Source organism: Anolis carolinensis, chromosome 3, assembly GCF_035594765.1.
Source record: "Anolis carolinensis isolate JA03-04 chromosome 3, rAnoCar3.1.pri, whole genome shotgun sequence".
Lineage (NCBI taxonomy): Eukaryota > Metazoa > Chordata > Lepidosauria > Squamata > Dactyloidae > Anolis > Anolis carolinensis.
In genome coordinates, this window is record NC_085843.1 from 79,435,475 (window position 1) to 79,461,646 (window position 26,172).

A 26,172-nucleotide genomic window follows, 5' to 3' on the forward strand; every position below is an offset into this window, starting at 1 on the left:
TTTGAGTCTACACTGATGGAGTCTTTTACACATTTCTCCTAAGACCACAGCTGGTGCAAATGAGTATGGTTAGTGAGAAAACAAAGCATGCTTTTTGATTCAGAAATATTGTTTTAACCCATACATGGATTTATGCAAGTGTAATAGGTAGAATATATAGATTGAATTAAGCAGATTAAGTAGCTGAATGTTAGATGACTATATGGTCACTTAATTTCAATTTCATGTGTTTTATATTCCTGATTGTAGCTGCTGTAGTAGTTGATCACAATACTGGCATGACAGAAGTTAATGTTAACAATAGTATATGAACAGTTACAGCGTACAATCAGAAAAGTAGTTGATGTGAAACAGAAGAAGCCCAGTCTGCTGGTTTCCTGTACTTTTCTGCTGGGAAGAGTGATGGAAATAAGAGTTCAAGTCATCTTTTTATGAAGTAGACTCCCACCATTGCCATTTTGGTGAACAAAATACTGTACTTTCCAAAATCTTCTCTTTTGATAATCTTTTTTACATTGCATATATTTTCAGACTAATACATGCAAACAGTGATAGCTCTGGCACTCCAACCTAGCCAATGTTTTACGTCAACATTTTCCAACCCATTCTCATGTAGTTATTGTTTCATTGATGCCCATTTCTTCTTCATGAGAACTCAAGACAACTGAGAATCTTACATAAAAACACAGCCAATCCTCCACACCCATGGATTCTATATCCATGGATTCAACCATCCGCACCTTGAAACTACTCCCAACAGAAAATTCCGAAAATCAAACCTTGATATTGCCATCTATATAAAAAAAATGTAATGTGCATTTTATTATGGAGTAAACAACAAAACCACTGAACCAAATCACACCAAATTTGGCCACAAAAGACATAGTCATCCAAAATATGTCTTTCAAACAAAAAAACCTAGAAAAATAAAGTCCAAATTAGAGGACCAGGAAAAGCCAATTTTTCCCTAGCTGCCAGTTAGAAGTGTATGCCCTGCCCACTTAGTCTCCTAGCAACTCACTCAGCAACAATGGCGCTCAGGGCCTCTTCATTCAGATTATCTGATTTGAACTGGATTATATGGACACACACATATATAACCCAGAATGCCAAGGCAGATAATCCACAGTATCTGCTTTGAACTGGATTATCTTGAGTCCACACTGCCATATAATCCAGTTTAGTGTGGATTTTATACAGCGGTGTAGAAGGGGCCTCATATAATCCAGTTCTAAGCAGATAATATAAGATTACAAATATAATATATAATAATTACTGTGGTATAATAATACAGAACAATATAATCTCTAAAATCAGGATAGTAAATAAAGAGCAACACTCTGAAAACGGGAATTCCAGAAAGGAAACAACCAGGGCCAGCTAACACCTCCCAACAAATGATTCCCCCAGGCAGGAAGCAGGCAGGCTTTGGAGCTGCAAGGCCATTAAATGTTAATCAAGGTGGCTAATTGCAGCATTCATACTTGCCACACCGAGACTATTGATTGCTATTCAACCTGGCCAACCAAGAATTCCACAAGGTAGAAAGCTGCTAGGCTTGCAAGCAGCAAGGCTATTCAGTGCTGTTCAACCTGGCCAACCAAGATTTCCCCTGGATAGAAAACCCTCGGGCTTTGAAGCCACAAGGTTACTCCGTTCCATTCAACCTGCCCAAGGAAGGATGCCCCTATATAGAAAGTGGCCAGGCATTGAAGCAGCAAGGCTATTCAGTGCAATTCAAATTGGCCAAAAAACCATTCCGCTAGAATGCAAGTGGGGCCCCTGGTGGCACAGTGTGTTAAAACGCTGAGCTGATTGAACTTGTGGACCAAAAGGTCCCAGGTTTAAATCCTGGGAGCGGAACTGCCAACCTAGCAGTTCAAAAACATGCAAATGTGAGTAGATCAATAGGTACCGCTCTGGCGGGAAGGTAACGGCACTCCATGCAGTCATGCCGGCCACATGACCTGGAGATGTCTATGGACAACGCCGGCTCTTCGGCTTAGAAATGGAGATGAGCACCAACCCCCAGAGTCGTTCACGACTGGACTTAATGTCAGGGGAAACCTTTACCTTTACCTTAGAACGCAAGTACCCAGCCTTCCAAGCAGCAAGTCTATTTCATTGTATTCCAGCTACCAAACAAGGATTCGCATAAGAAGAAAATGGCCAGGCTTTGAGGCTGCAAGGCTATTCACTGCTATTACACCAGGTCAACAAATGATTCCTATAAGCCGCAGCAATGCATGGCCAGGCACAGCTAGTTTTATATAAGAATACAATTTTACTATACCATTGTATATAATGGGACTTCTGCATCCATGGTATCCAGTAGCCAAACCCTAGCAGATACTAAGGGCCCATGTACAAAAACCAAAAATCAAAAATTAGGTATGTTTATATTCATGAATTTCAAATGTGTGTTAAACTATAACTATAATAATAGTTGATATAAACCTCAAGAGCAGCCCACCCCTACTTTCACCACAGCAATCTATTTAGTGGCTCTTTTGCTATTCTCAGAGAGCCAATATAGTGCAGTGGTTTGATTGTGGGACTAATAGCCTCTAGTAGATGAATGTATTAGTCTCCACTCAGCCCTAGAAACCCACTGGGTGACCTTGGGCAAGTCACATACCGTATTCTCCTTCTCAAAGGAAGACAGTGCAAACCCCTTATGAATCAATCTTGTCAAGCAAACCTTATGGCAGGGTTGCCTTAAGCCAGAGTCAACCTGAAGGCACATAACAAGTTGCTGTCTGTAGTAGACTATGTTCTGCCTGAGTACTCTAAATCAAATAAATGGACAGGGAAAGTGAGGGATACTATCCCCTTTCCTTCACTCTGCTCATTCTGTTCAGCTCTTATTTCTGTCAAAAGGTCCATCCGCCTACTACAACATTATCTGAGATCATCAGTTCCCTTTCATTTTGTCCCTGCACTTTCATAATCCCTCAGCCAGCTTGATAAACAATGGCAAAGAAACTTGTGGCTCTCTGTATGTTGATGATCCACTACTCTTATCATCATCATCATCATCATCATCATCATCATCATCATCATCATCATCATCTTCGTGCTTCGAGGCAGGTTTCAGAATAATTAAAACACATACATCCCTTAGCACTGTCCAAGCTGGTTAATGCTGATGTGACTTAGACTCCAACAACTTTGGAGGATGAAGCTTCCTTGGTCATGTTGTAAAGCCTTTCTGTTGGTCTTGAACACTAACTTTTATTCCAGCTTTTGATTTATTTTGAATTCTGGCAATGTGAACCCCTTTCCAGCTATCTCTGCTGCCGGCAAGTACCTCTACTGTGTCCCAGTGGATCCTAGAAGGATAAACAAGTCTAGTATCTCATTCTCTAACTTTTTGTTTTCTGATCAGCCCCAAAATATCACACTGTTTTTGTCTTCCAATAGTGGCTGCTCATTCCCAAAGTTCCTTGGGCTTGTGACCCACCCATACTGAGCGTTGGTCAGACTGTGGAAAAGTTATGTTTTTGGATTATAACTCAGAATGCTGACTATACTGGACTCTGTGAATTATCATCCAAAAAGGAACTTTTTCAAGCTGTGATTACTTTTATTGATATGGTTTTATTGATGTAAATGGGGATGAAGTAATGTTAAATAGTTTACTCGGTCTTAGTAGTTCTTCACAGCTGGGGCTATTGGTTTCAGTGCCTCCAAATGTATTATTTCTAAATTTTGTGCTTTAAATTTTATAAACATATGGTACATAATTTCTTTCTACCTCTACTTCTTTCTTGTTTTTCATTTACTAGGTATATATACTTTTTGTTCAAATATATATGTGAAAGGTCAGTCCATATGTTGAGCACACTGACTTAGATATTTTAATGAAAGATTGGGGAAATGTACATAGTATATTATTTTGGTTCTGGTCCTAGTTGAATCTGACTAAATTCAGTAATACATTATCTACTCAATATCATATTCTACAGGGTGTTCATTTTTATGTATCCCACAATGAGTTCAAATAAGTGTTCTGGTTTTAGAAAAAATCTTTAGAGTGGCTAAGATTTAAGTAGTTTGTTCATGTCCACCCATCAGGATTTATGTAAGAGCAAGAATTTCCACTTGAGTAGTTCACATGCAGACTGCATATTAGAATAATAATCACTTTCTCACCCGAGCGTTGCTTCCTTTACATCCATTCTTTCTCAGCTGTAACTTGAAACTATGGAATCTTGTGCAGATCCTCCTACATCCTTCAGAAATAAGAGTAATTGGGGCCTCATAGATTTGGAAGGGACCCCAAGGACCACCTAGCTGAATCCCATCCTAGAGGAGGAATCACTACTAAAGCATCATGACTAGTGGCCATCTATTATTTGTTTTAAAACATGTAGTGAAGGAGAGTCCACTGCCTTCTAAAATAGTCTGTTCCACAGTCAGACCACACTTGTCTCCAGAAATTCTTTCTAATGTTTAGTCGGAATCTCTTTTCTTTAATTTGAATTAATCAGCTTGGAGCCATTTATTCACAATGAATTCACACTTGTCATATTTGAGGCCCTTCAGTCACCTTGGATAAAGACCAGGGGAGGGAAATGGGCAGATCATATGGGGCTCCACAATATATTTTTGTATACTCCACCATGCTACTCCAACCCAAATTGTGTCACTTATGTGAAACTCATGTTATTTCTTCTTATATCAGCCCCCAGAAACCTGATATTTATTCTCTTTCTGTGTCTTCTTCAATACTTTAATCAACAGGCTCTGTGGAGCAAAGGAATCTTGGCAAACGTAGTAGTTCTTGGGGGTGGAGGTTTAATGTGACTGGCGGATGACAGAAGTGTGCATGATGCATGCTTTCCTCTTTTGTATTAATAAACCATTTAATTTACCAGTACTCTTGGTAAAGTGCTTCTTTTGTTTACATTTGACTCACTATAAGAGATAAATCTTGATTGGGACAGGCTGATGAAGAACTGGAATTCAGCTGGAACGCTTTAGCTTTTGTAAATTTGAGATTCTGTGATTCAGGCAAGTGTTGTACCTAAGCAAACAATAAAATGGTGTGGAAATCAAGTAGTGGAGCAGACTAATATATTGTTGGTCATGCTTTTGAATTCTATTCTACTTAAAAGTGCTCTGCAGTGTTCTGCAGAGAGAATTTGTGTCTTTTAATGCGGAGAAGCATTCAGAAATGTTATTTCTGCTTATAAAAACAATTCATCTTTTTTTTGCCTGTAGACTAGACATACAAAATAACCTTAATGAAACAAAATTTAAAAAATAATGTGATTAATCATAAGTGAGATTTACATGTCTCTGTGAGAAGATGCCATACATATCCTCCAACATTTCACAAATGAAAACTGGGACACATATTATTATTATTATTAATATACTTTATTTATATTCCGCTTTCTCTCCCCAAGCAGACTCAGGTCGGATTATAGAACACATATAAGGCAAACATTCAATGCCGTTATACAATCTGGAGGCTGTGCTCAACTCTGGCCACGGGGGGTGCTATCGCTCCATCTTCCATGTCGTCCTTAGCCGTCCTCCTAATCCAGTGATGGCCAACCTATGACACGCGTGTCAGCACTGACATGCCTAGCCATTTTTGCTGACATGCTGCCGCATGCAGATTGATTGGATGACTATGTCTTTTGTGGCCAAATTTGGTGTGATTTCGTCAAGTAGTTTTGTTGTTTACTCCATAGGAATTATGCACATTACATTTATATATGTGTGTGTGTGTGTGTGTATATACATATATATATATATATATATATATATATATATATATTCATTCTATTATTATTTTATTATTGTAGTATATTATCATATTATTACTATTATATTATTCATTATTCGTGACTACATTGAAACTAGAATAGAGAAAAATCAACGTGGAAACTGCAAGAGGTACCATAGATTGTTGTACATGGAAATAATGGTAGTAAATAGTTTTGATTTATTAAATACAGTTATATATTACAATTATATATTTTTGTTATTTAAACTATACATATTGTGAAATTATTGGTTTTTTTCTCGAAGTGACACACCATCCAAGTCATGCTAGGTTTTTTGGTGAATTTTGACACACCAAGCGCAAAAGGTTGCCCATCATTGTCCTAATTGAATCACCAGTATGTCCTAATGGGCGCCTTTTATTACCACCCTGTTTAAAGTGGTACCTATTTATCTACTATTTCTGTTTTCGATCTGTTAGGTAGGCAGGGAGCTGGGGTTGATGGCGGGTGCTCACCCCGACCTGGGCTTGAACTGCCAACCTTTCAATCGGCAGGATTTTCTGAAGCTTAGTGGTTTAACCTGCTGTACCAGGCCCAGTCCTATGTGCACAACCAACATCTTCACACTTTACAAAGAAGTAAAGTGGAATAGGAGAGAGAAACAGAATATTTTAAAAGCATCTGAAAAAGTAGAACAACAGAGGATTAATCAGGGCTGCCCCTGCCAAAATAAAAAAGTTTGAAGGTGTCCTTGATGTCCTTGATTTGTATTGGAAAATGTTTGATTTATTGATTATACAGTAGAGTATAACATAAGGAGCTGTTGGGAGGGGGAGAGAATGGAATGTTTGAGTGAATGCTGAATGGTGGAATGTTTGAGAAAATAATGTTGGTGAATAAACATTAACCAGACAGTTAGACCTGGGGTTAGGAAGTTAGACTAGGGCTGGATGGAGTGAGGAAAGGGGATTTTTGTTGCAGATTTTGTATGGTTGGTCTGAGTTTGCTTGAAAGGATCATGAGAGAAGGTATGTGATGTCTAAAATATAATTAATAATTTGCAACATTCACACTTACCTCAAACAGACAAGAGTCTTGACTTGTTTCCAACAGACCTCACAACCTGTGGGAATGCCTGCCATAGATGTGAGAAAAATGTGAGGAAAAATGCTTCTGGAACATGGCCATACAGCCCGAAAAACTCAGAGCAACTTAATAATTCCGGCCATGAAAGCCTTCAACAACACAATAAATAATTTGTTGTGTTATTTTTCATTCATGTAAATAAAGTTATTTTTATATACACTTTTCCCTTCAGAAAAATTCTCTACCTGAGAGCTTGGATTCAAGCAAAGTATCCATGTTATCAGTATAGAATATAGATGGGTGGTATCGATGGATACTAACAATTGCTTCATAGGTATCTTGGTGGCATTTAAATGATACCTGCATTTGGTGTCATACAAAGGCCAGGGAAGAAGTTCTTACATTGTGGCAGAAATGGGGATCAGGGAAAGCCCTCAGTGTTGAGGCTTATCTACACTGGCCACTTAATCCAGCACCAGTCTGGCATGGCCACACACTCCTCCTCAACCTTTTGTGAGGTGAGCCTAGATGGCCCAACTGCATTATTGTAAAAACAATATCACTGCTGCCTTAGAGGCATTTAAAACAAACAAACAATAAATATGTACTGCTTTTCTATATACTGGATGGCTTTTAAAATATCTTGCTTTGGCAGTTCCTAAAATTATTAATCAGATCTTGAAACCAGTTACTTAATCTAATTCCGTATAGTCATCAACATTTTGGACGAAGATTTTAACTTTTTTGTTTCCTTTGTTAAATGTCAACAGCATGACTGCTTAGTAACAGTTAATGATCCTTGTTACTTCAATTTCCTTATTGGTCATATTGAGTACTATTAAATGAACCTTTAAAAATGTTTGAAGAAATTATTCATAGTATTTTAAGCACAGGAAATTATTTTTACTTGATTGATTTAACATTTTCATGTCCTGTGATCCAGACCATTTTATTGCCTGAGAATGACCTTAGGTATTGATTACTAGTACGACTAAAACACCAGCCCTCTGAAATTAGCTAAATTATACAGTACCAAGATAGATGCTGATTCCACAGTATAGTTAAACTTCTAGGATTTGAGCCAATGTATGTATGCCCAGAGGGTGAATGGACTTAAATCCAAATCTTCCCACTTACATGAATAGTGGATTGTATTGTTTATCATATTGATTATCAAGAAGTTCACAATATAATAACTTAGTTTGAAGGGAGAGAATGCTGAGGATAGAGTGACTAATTTATGGATCACCATAAGTCAAAATCAGTTTCAGTTTACTTCTGATCTTGGCAAGAACACTTTTTATATTATGTTATACTCCTTTGTTAAATTGAATATTTTCAATTATGCTATTTTTCAGTCTACTACAGATCTGTTATTATGTACCTTCACATTATTTCCACCTTATGGCTTACCTATCACAGGGTTTTCTAGGGCTGAGAGTGTGGCTTGTCCATGATGTTTTCATGACTGAGTGGGTGCTCCAGTGATAGTCATAATCAAATCTGTGAATAATCGCATCTGGGGAAGGTAAACATGCAAATGTGAAGGGATGATTGTATAACCTTTGACTGATACTCTATGACCATTTACAGCACTACTATTATTTCCAAAAAAGATCCTGAAACACCAACATCAGTGTTCACCTGGATATATTACACACCTATTTTTGAAAAAGCCCTAGTTTTCCAGCATTTAAGAAAGCTACACACACTGTAAGCATCTTTCTTCATGAGATTTCTCTGTTTGGAGGACAATGTGGTCTGGATTATGTTGTTTGATGAGCTGCACCTTTGGCAAAATGCTGAACTATAAGACACTGGGTTTTCTTCTATCTCAGTGGTTCTATTTCACTTTAAGGTCTGATCCCACAATACTAAACTCATCTGATCTCAGTACCTTTACTTTGATATTTATTCAGGGGGTGTTTGATGAAGTAGCAATATGCAACTTGTTCCTCCTCCACCACCACCTCCTCCTCCTCCTCTTCTGTTAAACCTAAAAAAGCATTGTCTTCTAAAGAATGAGATTTCTCATTTCTGAAATGGAACTAGCAATTAAAGAAAAACGGAAATTCTTACAAAGCGCTTCAACCATGGCTGTAATATAATAAGCAGAAATAATTGTGTCAGCACATAGCTAAGAACAGATTGATGTTGTTTTAAGAAGTGCCAGATCAAAGAGCCACATTAAGATTGCATGCCAGTTCTAATTGGATTCTGGACATTTATCAGCTTATGCCAAATATGCAGGAATAATTAGTTTGAGAACAAAGTTTGTATGCCAAGAAAAATAGATGAATAGTCGGTGATTCGGTGATGTTCTTATTTAAAATATCCCACCTGCCTGCCTAGCAAAAGCATCCAAGGCAGTTGTCACTGTATAGCACTGAATTTTTGCATACCTAATAAACAGAAGAACATTTCTATTTTAAAAGCATTGGGGTTTTTAAAATAAAAACTTGGGTGTGCGCAGGAGAATAAAGGACATAATTTTTCCACTCCCCAGGAGTTTGGGTAAGCAACACTTTTTGGGGTTGTTGTGTGTTTTCCAGGCAGTATGGCCATGTTCCAGAAGTATTCTCTCCTGACGTTTCGCCCACATCTATGGCAGGCATCCCCAGAGGTTGTGAGGATGCCTGCCATAGATGTGGTCAAAACGTCAGGAGAGAATACTTCTGAAACATGGCCATACTGCCCGGAAAACACACAGCACCCCTGTGATTCCAGCCATGAAAGCCTTTAACAACACATTGAACACTTTTTTTGACTTTGGGTTAGCAACACTTTTTGTGAGTGTTCCCTATCCATTATTAGAATAAAAATTGCTGCCTCTACATAGTTAGAAGAAATAGAATTTTTTGTATATAAGATGATACAAGAGCATAATGAGAGTCAACTGAAATCAGAACAAATGTCTGTCTAATCTAACATTCTGATCATACAATCAATTACCTATGGGAAATCTTTCAACAGAAACATGAGTCCTTTTGCACCCATCGTCTAACCTGCGGCAGCCACTGATATATAAGGATATCTTGCCTCTGATACTGGAGGTGATATGCTGTATTTCCATTCTAGCTAGCAGCCACTGGTGATGTCTCCATTTGCCATTAATTTATCTACCCCCCCCCCCCCCCCACCCTTTAAAGCATCCAAGTTGGCAGTTAATAGCATATTAATCTGCTGAGTGGAAAAGTACTTCCATTTGCTTGGATACTGAAGTTTCATTCCCTTTTATTGATATTAGATGTTATAGCTGCAGCAAGAATTGTATGTATACAGACATGCACATGCCTTCTCAGTTTGTTTGTTTTTTTAAAAGAAAGACGTAGATGGCATATTGAGCATAAAGTGTGATGTACAGTTAGCACAGCTTCTGGTTATAGATCTCGGGAATGAATTTGCAGTTAAATGCATCTGGAGGTGTTTTTAATAATTGCAACAGAATGAGAGTTTGGAGTAACCAGGAATGAAAGGACACTACATTTCATTTAGTTTTGGTACTGAACGTATCCTAGGTTCAAAATGTACCCTGAGTCCCTCTGTTCGTTCTAAGTGTATGACATTTACAAATTGGCTTTTGAGATTACACTAACATGCAGAATACTTCCAACAAGCCTGAAGTCTTACTAACTATGCCTTAGCTGTTGCTGGGAAGGGTACAGTAGCCATTCACAGTCCTGTTCCTCCAAGGCCCCATGATCATCATAAGAGAAAATAAACTAGCTGCTTCAACTGACTCTTCAAAATATATTGATGCCACAAGGACCTGGAAAAAATTATGAGCTAAATAGCTCGATTGTCTCTGTGTACTTTTGTTCCAACAATTTCTTCTCTTATGAATCTCACTCTTGTCTGTGGAGAGATAATTGTTTGAGGAAAATGACCTCATTATTGCTGAGTCCTTGTTAGAGTCCTCAGGTGAACTTTGAAGTGGGTTTTGTCTATTATTTTTCTTCTTCTTTTATGGTGGTTTCTACTTGTTATATTATAATAATGTTCCTCATTATTTGGGAAACCCATCAGAATTCTGAATAAAAAGGCTGAGCAGATACCAAGACTATTAGATTTCAGCAAAAACTGGGTTGGGTTGGGATCTGAGTGGTGTCTTATGATGAAAAGCACATATTTATCCCAGGGTCAGCCCTAAAGATCCAGGAAAATGTTACAGTGAACTAAACAGGGCTTACTGTTGAGCTGATGTGCATAGGCTCATGCTCTGAATGTAATGCTGTAGCTATGCTGAATGGTTCCATTTGTTCATAGGCAAGTGCTGCACTTCTATTTCTTAGGTGATTATTTGACGGTTGATTTATTTTACTTACTATTTAGTGACTGATTTGCTGCTGATTTATTTTGAGGGACCTGTCACTACAGTCTTGCTTACACCTTTATGTTTTAGATGTGGGGGGCTTGCACAAGATGCTTCGATAGGGGCTCCAGTGGCTGCAGGAAAAAAAAATAAAACAAGAAGAAATGGCTGCATGCAGTCTTGTTTTCTGTTATGCTGGTAATGTGAGCTTAATTGACTTTGTCATTCACACATTTTGTTTAGAGCAGGTTGAGTTTTAAATAATATGATATAGTCATGAGCAAAAATTATCTTTGTGAACTCATTGAAAATGACATTTGATCATGGCAGGAAGTTGCTTGGCATGAAGTTTAGAGCAATTTTGGAATACTGTAAAGTACATATTGTTGGCCATAATTTTTGATGCATTTAGTTATGATCTGTAGAACTGTATCATAAAGTCTTCATAATGGCGCACTGTGTTGAACGTGTGTTCAAAATGTGCCATTATCATAATTCCTTTTCAGGTCACATTCATATTGCACTAATTAGGAAACTGGGTACACAATTGCTTCTGGTTGCCTCGATTCATTTGTACAGAAGATATCCAAAGGCTTGAAAGGGACCAATCAGAGCATGGCAAATAAAGAGAATGGAAAAAGCAGTTTATTTCTGTGTCACAAAATCTGATTTCCTGAGTGGACTCAGTTTAATTTCTGTATGACAAGAACCTGACATTTCTGTCAAGCTATGCACTGCATATAATCAATAAGGTAATTTAAAAATGCAGAAATGAAAGGCTCTAGCTTCTACTGAAATCAGTGCCTGAAACACTAAATGAAGAGAAGCCCTGGGTAAAATTAATGTATGTGAGTATTAAAGAATAAAAAAACATATTGAGAATGATAATGGAAATCTGCCAAACTGTTCTTCTTTCCTCTCAGAGCATCTAATTCATTCAACTAACTGGCCAGTGTTTAAAAGGAAGGCTTCTGCTTGCTATCATGAAAACAGCTAACTTATTGCATTCCCTGTGAAACTGTTAATTCATCTTCATTCTTTTCTGGGTTTTGTGTGTGTGTAAAAAAGGTTGTGTTTCTTCACTTTATCCCCTAGTTACTTGTAATTTCCAAGCGCTGCTCGCTCCTCAATCATTCATTCAAGTCAGGATGCATAATACCCAAAGCAAGCCATGCTATCTTGACACATAAGGCAGAATCTCTCCTTTTCTTTGGCAGTAAAATTATAGTAATAATTCAGTAAATAATATCTTGCTGGCCTTTCATGATACATACAAATTGCTGCCTGGGCCTTACCTCTCCTTAATGGCAAGGATGGCTTTAGTTCTGGGCCTTTAAGGAAAGAGGGTGAGAAGAACCCATTTTAGAGACCTGACCATATGCCAGCCAACTTTTTATCCCTTTTGAGAGCCTTCTTGTGAGGAAAGGTGCTTTTCCCTTCTTCCACTTCTATCACTCAATTCAGAGAGCTAAACTGGATCACATCAATGTTCTCTCTTGAAATGGAAATAGTAACTAACTGCACAGAGGAGGTTTTAATTAGGATTTTGATGAAGGGAGAGAGTTACATTTTCACTGTCCTCCTCCATCATCACCTCATTTAGGAATCCACCTGACTAACAAACCATTCTGGTTTGACCTAATTTTCTGACTTATTCAGGCAACAGGAATAATCCTGAACTCTAAAACAATATTTAATAATCAAAATATTTAAACAGTGTATACAAGGCGTATTTGGATTACATGTTTGCTTAAACATTTTTTTTGTTTTATAACTGTTTGTATAAGTGGTATCAAAATAATTCGTTTGAAAACATTCTCATGTGTTTCAAGGGGAGGATCAGTTGCAGCAAAAGCAAAGCATCTTGTGGGCCCTGAAAGACTAACAAATATGCAGGCAGTTCCCAAGTTATGAATAAGATAGGTTCTGTAGTCATATCTTAATATTGGAATGTATTTTAATTATTATGTTTCTATATCTGTATCAATTTTTAATATAATTTTACTTCATGTGTGTGTTTTTATGCCCAAGGCACTGTACAAGTGCCATTTATAAGCCACCTTGAGTCCCCCTCGGGGTAGAGAAATTTATTTATTTATTTACAGCATTTATATTCCGCCCTTCTCACCCCGAAGGGGACTCAGGGCAGATTACATTACACATATAGGCAAACATTCAATGCTTTGACATAGAACAAAGACAAGACAAATGCAGGCTCCAAGCTGGCCTCGAACTCATGACCTCTTGGTCAGAGTGATTGGTCTCAGCTGGCTGCTCACCAGCTTGCGCCAAACCCCTGGCGCATATATAAATATGGCAAATAAATAAATAAATAAATGTAGTCTGAACAGGCACATTTTAAAGTCTCTTTCTCTCTCTCTCTCTGAGATGTGCATTTTTTTGTATCTCATCGTAAGTCAGAACTAATTTGTTAGTTTTATACTTATAACAAGATATCTGATGCGTGGGCATGGCCCATGCCAAAAAACCAAGAAACAAACCTTTAGTTTGGTGTTTCTTCATAAGTTGCATATGTGACACAGTTAAAAAATCACAGCCCAACCAAGATTTGCTGAGAGGCGAAGCCTAACATGCTGGCACGCCTCTCAGTCAATCAGGGCTGAGGGAGGTGGAGGTGGAGGCAGCGCGGTGACCATTGGCCTTTGAATTCCTGAGCGCACTGGTGCAGGCTTTATTCGTACTTGGGAAGGGATTGAGGGAGGTAAAGACTAAGAGCTCCAGGTAGGCAAAGGCAGAGACACTGGAGAAGGGGGAAGGGAGACAGAGAAGGGAGACCATTAGCTCTGCTGAGTTGCTTGCACTGGAGAAGTAGAAAAGGAGAAGGACACAATTATTAGCTGTTGGCTAGCTAGCTGGGGATTGGAAAGAGGAGAGAGAAGAAAGCTTATTGGAGTGACGTTGTTCCAACAGCAGCATTTTTGTTAGGCAGACACTACACAACCAGTGCCTGCCTAGCATTTGAAATTTATGCACTTGCAGAAGGAGAGCCATTAGCTGTTTAAAGAGGAGAAAAAAGCTTGCTTGGATGACACTGTGTGTACCACAACAACAGCAGCATTTTTAAGGCAGAGACACCTGTGTTCTATTATAGCATTTGACATACTCACTTGCAGAAAGGGGCTACCTTATCATTTCTTGGCTAGCCTTTTGGGTTTTATATTATAGCTGCTTTTTTTGGGAATACACAAACTCAAGTTGAACACTGTGACAAAAGTTGTGGTGAGCATTTCCAGAGATACTAGACTCATAATCTAGCAAAAGACAATACAAACACACTCTGACCAAAGTTGTGTTGAGCATTTCCAGAGGCAGAATAAATATGAAGCGTTCCAGTGGTAGTGGGTTGGGTTGTACATTCTCTGGGTCTGTCTGTGGTTTCTGAGGGAAGAAAAACAGGAGAAGAGTACCCCAAAATTGCAACATACAACTTTGGGTGATGAATGTGGTGATGCTAGTACCAGTAGAACTGCAGAGATTAGACCCTCTTAAGGCACACCCAGACAGCACCTAAAGTGCATGCCCTCCTGCATTTTCCCCAGGGGTGTCCAGATGATGCTTCAGGAAAAAACAAATGCTTTTTGCACAAAGCAGGAAATCCTGCTTAGTGCCAAAGTAATTTGTCTGCTGGAAAGACACAGGTCTTTCAGAAGACCCGTGTCTTTCCAGGTGAGGGGGCTGTGTAGATAGGACAGCAGAGTGTGCCATGTGACTTCTGGTGCCCATCTACACATCTGTCTCGGGTGTCTTGGCCTCCTGGAGCACAAGAAACCCAAGACATCCTCCACCTCTCCCAAAACCCCTTTAAAAAGCCCTAAAACAAGGAAAATAACTTACCCAGCTGCCATTCCCCCTTCTTGAGGCATCTGGCTACAATGGGATTGAGGATCTACATGAAGAGACCTTACCCAATGCTTAGAGTTGAGGGAAAAACTGGAAGCAGCAGCAGCCAGAGTACTCTCCCTGCTGCCATAGGGGGGAAGACGCAGACCACCCTCGATCTTTGGGACATGCCCACCAGGGACAAGATCAGATCATGGGGGAAGCTACCCACCACCAAGCAGATCACCCAGCTCCAATGATACGAGCTGTTGCAAGACGTCACTTGATGGAACTCCACCTTCCTGATCCTCCAATGGTCCATGCTGTCTCCCTGTCGGTGGTGGTGGTGAAAAAGCTGGTATCGAACAAACAGGAATAAGACAGCATTGCCCAGCTGGTCTATATTAGTAGCTCTTTAAGGTCACCGCTAAGACTGTTTCTGCTTCGAGAGCCCTTCTCAGCCAGGTGGTCCCTCTCAGCTTAGGGCTTAAGAAACACTTAGATAGGCTAGTGGGTAGGTGGATGCTTGACTGCTTGGCTGGGCCGCTGACACCCCAGATGCAGGAGGTGGTGAGGAAGTTGACTTTTGCCATTAGGAAATGCCTGGAACTTGGGGAGTGCCTGCATTTTGAAATCTTGCCTATGTTGAATATTTGGCATCTTTCTGCTTTATTATCTCTGGAAATTGAGATACTTTTGTAATGGCTGAAATTGAAGACCACAAAACTGCAGAAGTTCTTCGTGGGGTTCAGAAGAGGTCAGGTTTGTTTTCAGCACTGAGATGGAGTAAAGCTAGGTGCTTGTAACTTTGCCCGTATCAGAGGATGCATATACAATATATAGGGATTCAAACAAAAGCAAGCACGTCACACTCATTGCTTGGTCAAAGACAGGTGATCTCAAAACAAACATAATCACTCCTTCATTCAGACAGACGTCTGCCACCCTCCTCTCTGTTTCCTATCCTCTTCCTAGAGAGTAGTTTCACATTAGGTTCCCCCAACACTAGTCAGCCTCCCTTTTCCCAGGTGAGCTAAATCCGGGTGGTCCTTTTCCTTGGACCCCTATAAGATACCTTTTCTTGTGACTAGTCCCACAACACTTGCCTGGCAGTTGGCATTCCCATGGATCCCTTTGAGGCAGGCACGGGCAAACCACTGTGGTCCCGGTCGGGAGGGCTGAGCCAGGAGAGAGGGGAGCCAAGAACATGCTGGGTGGGGAGGGCCTGGGAAAGGACAGGGCCAGGAGGGGCAGGGCAAGGCCCAGGTCATTCTCAGGCTGTCCTCCCAGCATAAGGAGGGGGCTGCTTGTCCCATCCTTATGTTGGGAGGAGGTGGGACACGCAGCAACGCCCCGATCCTCCTTTCCATCCTCTTCCCCTGATCCTCGGGCTGTCAGACAAAACAATCATCATGAAAATTTACCAAGCACATTCAATGAGCTTGTTTCTGGGAGCCCTCCCTCCAAAACCACAAAGCAGGAGTAAGCAAATTTTTTCACACCTGTTGTTTTCTCCCGTAGCCTGTAACTGTTAAACCGCAGTCATACAGGGTGCTGAGCTGTCATAGCTCCAAACCGCAAAACCCACATCCTCTAGCAAGACAGAAATGTAACTTTTATATTCAATGTTAGACTATGCTTTATGATTTCTCTTCTATCTAAAACAAGCATTTATTAATTTAACATAATGTTTTTTTTTTCGTGTCAGGAGCAACCTGAGTTGCTTCTGGAGTGAGAGAATTGTCCGTCTGCAAGGACGTTGCCCAGGGGACGCCTGGATGTTTTTGATGTTTTACCATCCTTGTGGGAGGCTTCTCTCATGTCCCCGCATGGAGCTGGAGCTGATAGAGGGAGCTCATCCGCGCTCTCCCCGGGTGGGATTCGAACCTGGCAGCCTTCAGGTCAGCAACCCAACCTTCAAGTCACAAGGCTTTTATCCCCTAGGCCACCGAGGGCTCCTATTTAACATAATTAAACAAACATAATTAATGATTATTGCCAATTATATTATATCGCCTTTCTCACTTTTAAGTGTCCCAAACTGTTGGTTGCAAATTTTGTTATGTTACAAGCCACCCAGAGCAATGTTATTTGAAGGCTTTACATAAATATAGTAAATGAATAGATAAAATAATTTTGCCAGAGCTAGGAAGACGATTGAGTCAGTGGCACCTGAATGGAAATGGAATTGGAAGCTGCCATGGACGTTGGGGCATCTGGGATAAGAAGACCCAGTTTTCAGCTGAAGGCTTTTGCTGGCTTTAAAATCAGCTGTAAGCTCAGAAGCTCCAAACTTAAAGAATAATACAACCTTAATCCCACGAGCCAGTGAATAAACCTGTCAGTGACCTCTGTGGGATCTGTTAACATATGTGTAAAATCTCAATCTATATATCTTAGTTTAGCACTTTGGGTGTTATTTATCTTTGGCTTCCAGGGACAGTTCTGGAAGCCAAAAAAAGGAGAAAGTATTTGCTGTTGAGAGGATCTTGCAAGAGAAAGAGTCCTGAGAGAAGAATTTGAAGGGAGAAGCCTAATATTTTGTGCAAGCATGGATTGTGAAATAAAGCATGGGGGGGGGGGCTGCCTAGCTGAGCAGTCTGAGTAGCCCAGAAAGTTTGCTCAGGAATGCCCTTCATTAAACAATGGTCAGTTTGGCTCCATCGGTTGAGCCCTTGACAAAATATTTCCTGACACCCCCCCCCCCAAACATGGGACACCCATTTCTGGGCTTTGCAAAGATATTTGAAACCATGAATAATAGTGAAGCTTACTACTGTATTCTCATATGAATAACTGAGGCATTGAGAAGAGTGTGTAGCTCATAGAGGAGGTCCTAAGTGAATTGGTGAAACCATGGATAAGTGAAACCATGTATATTGATTCTCCAGATACAGGGGTCATAATTTATTTTCTTTCTCTTGAGTTCATAGTTCCAGTAAGAAATTACAAGTATAGTTTGAATATTCATATCATGACTATAGTAATGTATTCTCTCCAGTAAGTTTAAAATTTAAATGACATAGTCATTTCTTCCTTTCTCTTTTCAGATCAAGAAGAAACAGCAAGAGGTAGTAGGCTTCTTAGAGGCCAACAAGATTGATTTTAAAGAACTGGACATAGCCTGTGATGAAGACAACCGGAAATGGATGCGAGAAAATGTTCCAGGTGAAAAGAAGCCACAAAATGGAATTCCGCTCCCTCCACAAATATTCAATGAGGAACAGTACTGTGGGGTAAGAAAAGTAAAGCCAGGACATGTCTATGGGACATGTTTTAGAGGTTTTTTTTTAAAGAAATGTGTGGATTTGCTTCATAAAGTTGGAAAAATGTTGTGTTTTATCCCTGTTTTTTAAGCTACTTTTGCAAAATGAACCTGAAGAGTCAAAGAAAGGGGTACAGAATGAAGTGATGTTACTGCAGCGGGGACATTCTATGTACATAGCTAGAACACACATAATATTCCCTGTCTATTTACTGTTATGATCCCCCTCCCATGATTTTGTTTTCTTTGCTAACTGACACATATAAATCACTGAAGTAGATTTTTGTAGACTGCATGCCGTCAATACACAGTTCTGAGGCATTGCTTGGTCATAACTACAGTCTTGATGTGGTTTGACAACTCAAGACCTAAAGCAGATATGCCAGAGGTGTTGATGTTCAGGTAGGCAAGGCAATCTGGGATTAGATGTCTGATCTATTGTAGAATAAAATTCAATTCCCCCAAGTGATCAGATTGGAGGCAGTCCATAACTGCTGTCCTGATGCTGAATGTGGTTGGAAAACATCAAGGTCCTTGCCTGTTCTCCCTTCTTATTGTTCTATATCTTCAGTCTTTACTGTGAACTTACAGCAGACAATTCTTCAAATAGAGAACATCTTTGAAGTTATTTATACCCCCAGATGAGTCACATGATTTGAAAATGTTTTTATTGATATCTTATATAAAAATTGTGAGGAACTTTGTGTTGAATCAATTTCATGTTGTTTTGGAGATCTTAGCAATGGTTGCTCTTTTGTCTTGGTGCTCCTGTTCGTTTTTAACAGATTTTTGCATGTGAAATTCCTCTGATTTATAGTTTTATTTTTAATCAGGATGCTTTTTTTTACATTATGATGGAACTTAAAATAAAGATCAACAAATTTGGTAGGTCTCCTTTAGGAGAGGAAAGCGGGATAACAATAACAACAATTTCGACAATACATTGAACAATGATTTGGTTGTACAATGGCAGAAGTTAGGTAAAAATTGAATCCTGCTTTAAGGTTAAGTGCACATAGATGTAAATCCTTGATTATTTTGTCATCACATGCAAGGGTGAATAGTTAAATTTTCTCCTTGATGTAGGAGAATACCAATATTTTGTGTAGTATTTTCCCCATATCCAGCATCCCAAAATGTTTTGGAGGATTTTTCTGTTTAGAGAAACTGATAGTTTTTGTGTGTATGTAAAAACATTATGTTTGTGGGGTGGCCAGAAAGCGCTGTTTTGCACTAGAAAGTCATGTGTTTCTTCTGTGTAGCAAACTACTGCAAAACACTTTGAGATACTTACTTGCTTTACTTACTTATTTAGGTGATTCCCTCGTAGATACTTACTTACTTTACTTACTTATTTAGGCGATCTCTTGTAGATTGAGGATGATGGTCCTCCAGTTGTTGGGTCTTGGGGGTGGGTCTGTAGGTGGCTGAAGAAACCTATTCTTGATCCGCATATTCTCCCGCAGTGGAGACATCGATTTCCAGGTGGAAGATGGTTTGTAGGTTGTGCTTCTTCATCAATTTGCCTATGCGGTCAGTATTTCCCTTGAAGTATGGTAAGAACACCTTTCCTCTGGGTGGATCTTTGTCTTGACTCTCATGGCTTGTTCTTGGCCTTGCAGCTCTTCTGATGTCTGTGGTGGAGTATCCATTGGCCTGTAGAGCCCAGTTTAGGTGGTTGAGTTCACCTTGGAGGAGGTGAGGTTCGCAGATTCTTTGTGCACAGTCTGTCAGGGCTTTGATTGTGCTTCTTTTTTGACTTGGGTGATGGTTGGAGTTTTTATGAAGGTATCTATCTCTGTGTGCAGGTTTTCTGTAAACTGTGTGGCCCAATTGTTGATTGGGTTTGCGGATGACCAGAACATTGGCTTGATGTACTTTCCTTTTGGCAAGTTTCTCCCTTAAAATTAGTGTCTCTTCAAACTCCGCAGCACTGCTGATCACCTCCAGTTGGTGCTCTCAAGGGCCAGGGCTTCCCAGTTCTCAGTGTCTATGCCACAGTTTTTAAGGTTGGGTTTAAGCCCATCTTTAAATCTCTTTTCCTGTCCACCAACTTTCTGTTTCCCATTCTTGAGTTGGAAGTAGAGTAACTGCTTTGGGAGACGGTGATTGGGCATTCGGACAACGTGGCCAGGTCAGTGAAGTTGATGGTGTAGGAGCATTGCTTCAATGCTGGTGGTCTTTGCTTCTTCTAGCATGCTGACATTTGTCTGCCTGTCTTCCCAAGAGATTTGCAGGATTTTTCAGAGGCAACGCTGATGGAATCGCTCCAGGCATTGAGTGTGACAGTCCACATTTCGCAGGCATATAGCAGAGTTGGGAGGACAGTGGCTTTATAAACAAGCACCTTGGTATCTCTAAAGATGTCCTGATCCTCAAGCACTCTCTGGTTCATTTGGAAAAATGCTGCACTCACAGAGCTCAGGCGGTGTTGTATTTCAGTGTCAATGTTGACTTTTGTGGAGATGTGGCTGCCAAGGTACAGAAATGGTCGACATTTTCTAATGTTACACCATTAAGCTGTATTCCTGGCCTTGCAGAGGGATTGGCTGGTGCCTGCTGGGAAAGCACTTTGATTTTCTTGATGTTCAATGAGAGGCTGAGCTTCCTGTATGCTTCTGCAATGGTGTTTAGAGTGGTTTGTAGGTTTTCTTCTGAATGTGCACAGACTATGTTGTCATTGGCATATTGGAGTTCTATAACAGATGTGGTTGTGACTTTGGTTTTGGCTTTCAGTCTGCTGAGGTCTGATGGGAAGCTTCCCACTGGAGTGGAAATCATCTATCAACAAGATGAAGTGTCATAGCAATGAAGATGGAAAATAAGGTTGGGGGAATGACACATCCCTGTTTGACACCTGATTCCACCTTAAATGGATCACTTTGGGAACCATTGATGTCCAAGACTGTTACCATCATGTCATTGTGGAGAAGCCACAGGATGCTCACAAATTTGTCAGGGCACCCGATTTTTTGGAGGATGGTCCAGAGAGCACTGCGATTCACTGTGCTGAATGCCTTTGCAAGGTCAATGAATGGCACGTACAGAGGTTGAATTTGTTCCCTGCATTTTTCTCGGAGCTGTTGTGCAGTGAAGATCATGTTCACTGTTCCTCTGGAGGGTTGGAAGCCGTTCTGGGATTCTGGGAGGGTGTCTTCAGAGACAGGTAGAAGGCGGTTTGCAAGGATTCTTGGGAGGATTTTCCCAGCGGAGGTTAGAAGGGAGATACCGCGATAGTTCCCGCAGTTTGTTCTATCCCCTTTCTTGAAAAGGGTGATGATGGTGGCATCTTTGAAGTCTGTTGGGATTGAGATATTCATATACTTTGAGATATTCATATACTGGAAGAAAACTATGGAAAAGTTTTTTCTGCTCTGTTTTTCAAAGGTCATTTCTGACTGTTGGGAAACCAATTTCACAACTTTCCATCACTAGTTGCACACACTTATATACAACGTGTTCTGGAGCACAATTATTAGTGGTTTGTTTTCCATATACTTTTGCCTGTTGCTGCTTTCTGTTGAATTTGGTGGGACAAGAATGATTCAGGAAAGGTCCTTTGCAATGGTTTGCATAAAATTGTCACATCTTTGTGCTGAGTTCATGCTTGCCATTAATGAGTGAAAGTAGCCAACAATGCACTGTAATGGATGTGCATTATGGCAAAGCTGTTAGGGGACAGGAATGGGATGGAGTAAACTGCAATCTTATATATAACCAGTTTGATTGCACTTAGTTTTACCTCGTATTTGAGAAATCGTGCATAAAAGTGCACTACTAAAACTACCTTCTTAATTGAGCAAAAATTGGTTTAGCCTTTTGAATAACTTTTCAAGGCTGGTATTATAACTATATATAGCATCTTAAAGAATGTTTGTACTTTAACTTCTAAAGTGAAAAACTATATTGCAAGTTCTTTGAAATACTCCCCTTTCTACAAAATAAAAAAAATCATTTTTGAAGCTCAGTGAGTACATCAGCACCACACAATCTTAGCAGTCTGATGCTATTTAACTGTCATGGCTATACTATATTGATTCCTGTAATTTTTAGTTGTGCATGGTATTTATAATTCTTTGCCAGAGAGCTGTATGTAGTTCACTAGTCAGAATGATTAAAGAATTTGAAGTACCTCATCAAACTACAAATGCGAAGATGGGGGCATGGCAGTTAAAAGTGGCATCAAACTGCTATAAGTGTGCAGTGTCACACAACAAGCAAAATAACAGAGAGAATGACGTACTAGAAGGTTTATTGCCAAACAGCACCTGCTATAGAATGTCTGAATACACTCCAAATTGGAAGTATAGTATCTCTCTGACTCTGCATGATGCTATTCTGGGCACCAGGCAATCGACATGCCAAAGCTCCATGTCTAAGGGTCTCTCCAGATGATTAAAAAAGGGCAGCTTTATATTCTTAGTCTGATATTTACACTAGCTTCAATCCAGTGTAAATGACATGGCTAGACTGCCGATCACCATATACTGTAATTAATAGAAGACACTCAAAAGACCAGGGGAATATCTCTTTAGCATGAGTAGGATTTTTGTTCGTATAGTCATTTAAAAAGAAATGGTAGAGATTTGTACTAAAGGGGGTGGAGCAATGAGACTGAAAGCATGGCAGATTGGCTTTCTTTGTGTCTGTAATGTAAGCTGCTCTTGCCTTGATTTAAAGAATTGTATGAAAATTTCAATACTTGAAGGGTACAGTATATGCTAAGTCAGCAAATATCCAAATGGAAAAGGAAATGGGATAGGCATTGGGGTCACATTTCTCTTGCAGAGCTTAGAAAGTTACTTTGAGGAGAAATGAACTTAGTAACATGCTGAAGCAATGATAGGGTAATATTCTGAGGTTCAGATTGTTACTTTATCATTGCTCAGTTGTAGGTGGTATTCAATGTGTCATATTCTTAAAGATAACATTTATTTATTTATTTATTTATTTATTTCTCACATTTATATCCTGCCCTTCTCACCCGAAGGGACTCAGGGCGGCTTACAACAGTGGCAACAATTAGATTTCCATACAAACCGGTATAAAACAGCACATAAAACAGTTAAAACTATTAAAATACATTATGAATTAAAAATATACATTTCAAACATAAAATCAGATCCGTTCTTCCTCATGCTTTGGCTATAGTTTAGTCCATGTCATTTTCACCATTTATTGATTAAAAGCCTGGGCCCACAGCCATGTTTTTAAGGCTTTTCTGAAGCCCAACAGGGTTGGAATTTGATGCATCTCTCTTGGGAGGGTGTTCCACAGCCGGGGAGCCACTACCGAGAAGGTCCTGTCCCTTGTTCCCACCAGCCACGCCTCCGAGGCAGGTGGGACCGAGAGCATGGCCTCTCCAGATGATCTCAGGGATCTTGCTGGCTCATAGGAGGAGATACGTTCGGACAAGTAGATTGGGCCGGAACCGTTTAGGGCTTTATAGGTCCAAACCAGCACTTTGAATTGGGCTCAGTAGCATATCGGCAGCCAGTGGAGCTGGCTCAACAAGGGGGTGGTGCGCTCCCTGTAAGCTGCCACGGTTATTAATCTGGCTGCCGCCCATTGTACTAGTTGGAGCTTCCGGGCCCCACATAGAGGGCATTGCAGTAGTCCAAACGGGATGTAACCAGAGCGTGGACCACTGTGGCCAAGTCAGACCTCCCAAGGAACGGGCGCAGCTGGCGCACAAGTCTTAGTTGTGCAAATGCTCCCCTGGCCACCGCTGAAACCTGGGGCTCCAGGCTCAGCGATGAGTCCAGGAGAACACCCAGGCTGCGAACCTGTGTCACAAGCTTTGGTTTCTTACAAGCCCATTTCTTTGTCTTGACATGAATACTGCAACAATATAATTTCTACCATTAGCATGGAAGCCACTCCAAACAGTAGATATAAAACTGCAGTTGGTATTTACTTAAATTTGTGATTATTATATTTTATTATCAGGGTTGAGAACAAGTGTTGGGATTTTCTGAGATGCCAGAGCAATTTGACTAACTTCCGTACTATGAGTGGTGCTTTATTTACACAAGAAAACATATTGGACTGACCTTGAATATTATGAGCTGAATCCTCCTGTTAGTACAAATTAAAACAGATCTCTGAATCAATGCAATTTACTTACACTGACATAATTCTACAGTTAAATTGTTCTCTTTGTGATTTAAACCATAATATATGTATATATGTGTGTATAATGGTCCCAACTCTCTGTCATGGTTTCTAGAGTGTTTCTGTTTTATCTGAAATGCTAGTCCGAAGACAGCTGCCTTTATTCTCTGCAACTACTCAGTTATGTACAATAATTACATATCCAACATTTTCTGTAAAAGTTCTAAAGTGCAATCACTGCACAGATTAAGAATTACAAAACATCATTTCAAACTACTAGTACAATTAAAATCCAGAATATTTTAAAATGCTAATAAACATGTTAATCTTAATCCAAACATGGAGATCAAGCTGAAACAGATATATATCTACATCATGATGCTTGTAGTATTTGATGGATCTTTTAATTGAAATCTTTGTGAGGCAGGAAATTCTTGGTTTGGGAGGGTCACTAGCGAAAGGGCCACAGAACAAACAACTCAAAAGATTAATTCATGCAACAATATCATCATTACTGAGTTGTAATGTGTAAATCACAGAGTAAGGGAGTATTGATTGGCCAGCATTTTGTAATAGCTATCTCCCTCTTTGACTCAGGCAACGCCCCCCCCCCCCCGCCCCACCCACATATTTTAACTGGTGCTGTGGTAAATTATTAAACCCTTACCATGGCAATGTATATCCTTGATCTTTTTCTTTTCTTTCTTTTTATTGTTGTTTTGTCGTTTTATCCCACTCCCACCCTCCCACCCTCCCCTCCTTGTACATGCACTTTATACAACAAACTACAGAAGTTACATTTGAAATATCAATCTCAATCTTAATTTTTCCTCTCCACATCTTAGTACGTTCTCTAAATAGTTCTTAACTGGTTCTCACATCCCCTTAATTATTACAATATTTTCAATTTTATCTATATTATTCCATTTGCAATTTGTGAGTTCTACATTTAACATATCAACTATATACTTATACCAATTCGTCAGAGTCCATTTTGTTTTATCTTTCCAACCCCTCACTAAAACAATTTGTGCACATGCTATTAATTTGTCAATCATTTTTTTCTTTTTGTATATTCTTCACTTCCGTTATCCTTGCATGTAGTACATTTCTATTAACTATTACTATTTGTAGATTTAACATTCTATTGATTTCTCCTTCAATCATTCTCCAGTATTCTTGCACCCGATCACACTCCCATATCATTTCATTAAACACCCCTCTTTGTTCACAACCGTGCCAACACCTATCTTTCATCCCTGGTAAAAAAGTGAAAGTTTTGCAGGAGTTCTGTACCATTTTTGTAACATTTTCCTTCTTGCTTCCCTTAATACATTCTACTTTTCTTTTGCTATATTACTTATTTCCCTTTGTATATCTTCCCTCTCAATTTCCATGCCCATTCTCCATGTTTGGAAAATTTCCTCTATTATTTCTTCTTTTACCGTTATAATTTGTTCATATAGATCTCCTGCCACCTTCTTTTCCTCTCTCAAACATTTCCTAATCACCTTCTCAAATGGACTGTCCTGTTCTCTAATTTTTTCCCTCAGTCTAAAAATTTCCTGTCTTATAGCCCAGCTTTGAATCTAATATAGTTGCCATCTTATTCTCATTGCCTGGTCTTAGCTTCTTCTTTCTTTTTTTCCAGACTCTTATTGTTCCTTTAAAAGGTTCCTTAAATTCTGCTTCTTCTCTCCTACTCCATTCCCTAAATATTATTTCTTTTTCTTTAGTATTATTTATTATCTTTTCCATATTTGCCCATTTTTTTAGTATATTGTATTTCCAATAATCTTTGGATTTGAAACGCA

The 26,172-nt window shown here is 39.6% G+C and overlaps 1 protein-coding gene across 6 annotated transcripts in view; it reads left to right on the forward strand.

The window, feature by feature from the left end:
* Nucleotides 1-26,172, forward strand: part of sh3bgr (SH3 domain binding glutamate rich protein) — a 77,294-nt gene that overhangs the window by 3,364 nt on the left and 47,758 nt on the right. For 5 of the 6 annotated variants that reach the window (XM_062975112.1, XM_062975111.1, XM_062975113.1 and 2 more), the window contains exons 2-3: nucleotides 16,688-16,880; nucleotides 18,030-18,215. In XM_062975112.1, the coding sequence (XP_062831182.1) occupies nucleotides 16,758-16,880; nucleotides 18,030-18,215 (309 nt within the window). In that variant the 5' untranslated portion in view covers nucleotides 16,688-16,757. The remainder of the gene's footprint in view (nucleotides 1-16,687; nucleotides 16,881-18,029; nucleotides 18,216-26,172) is intronic. The other variant, XM_008107512.3, reaches the window with a different exon arrangement.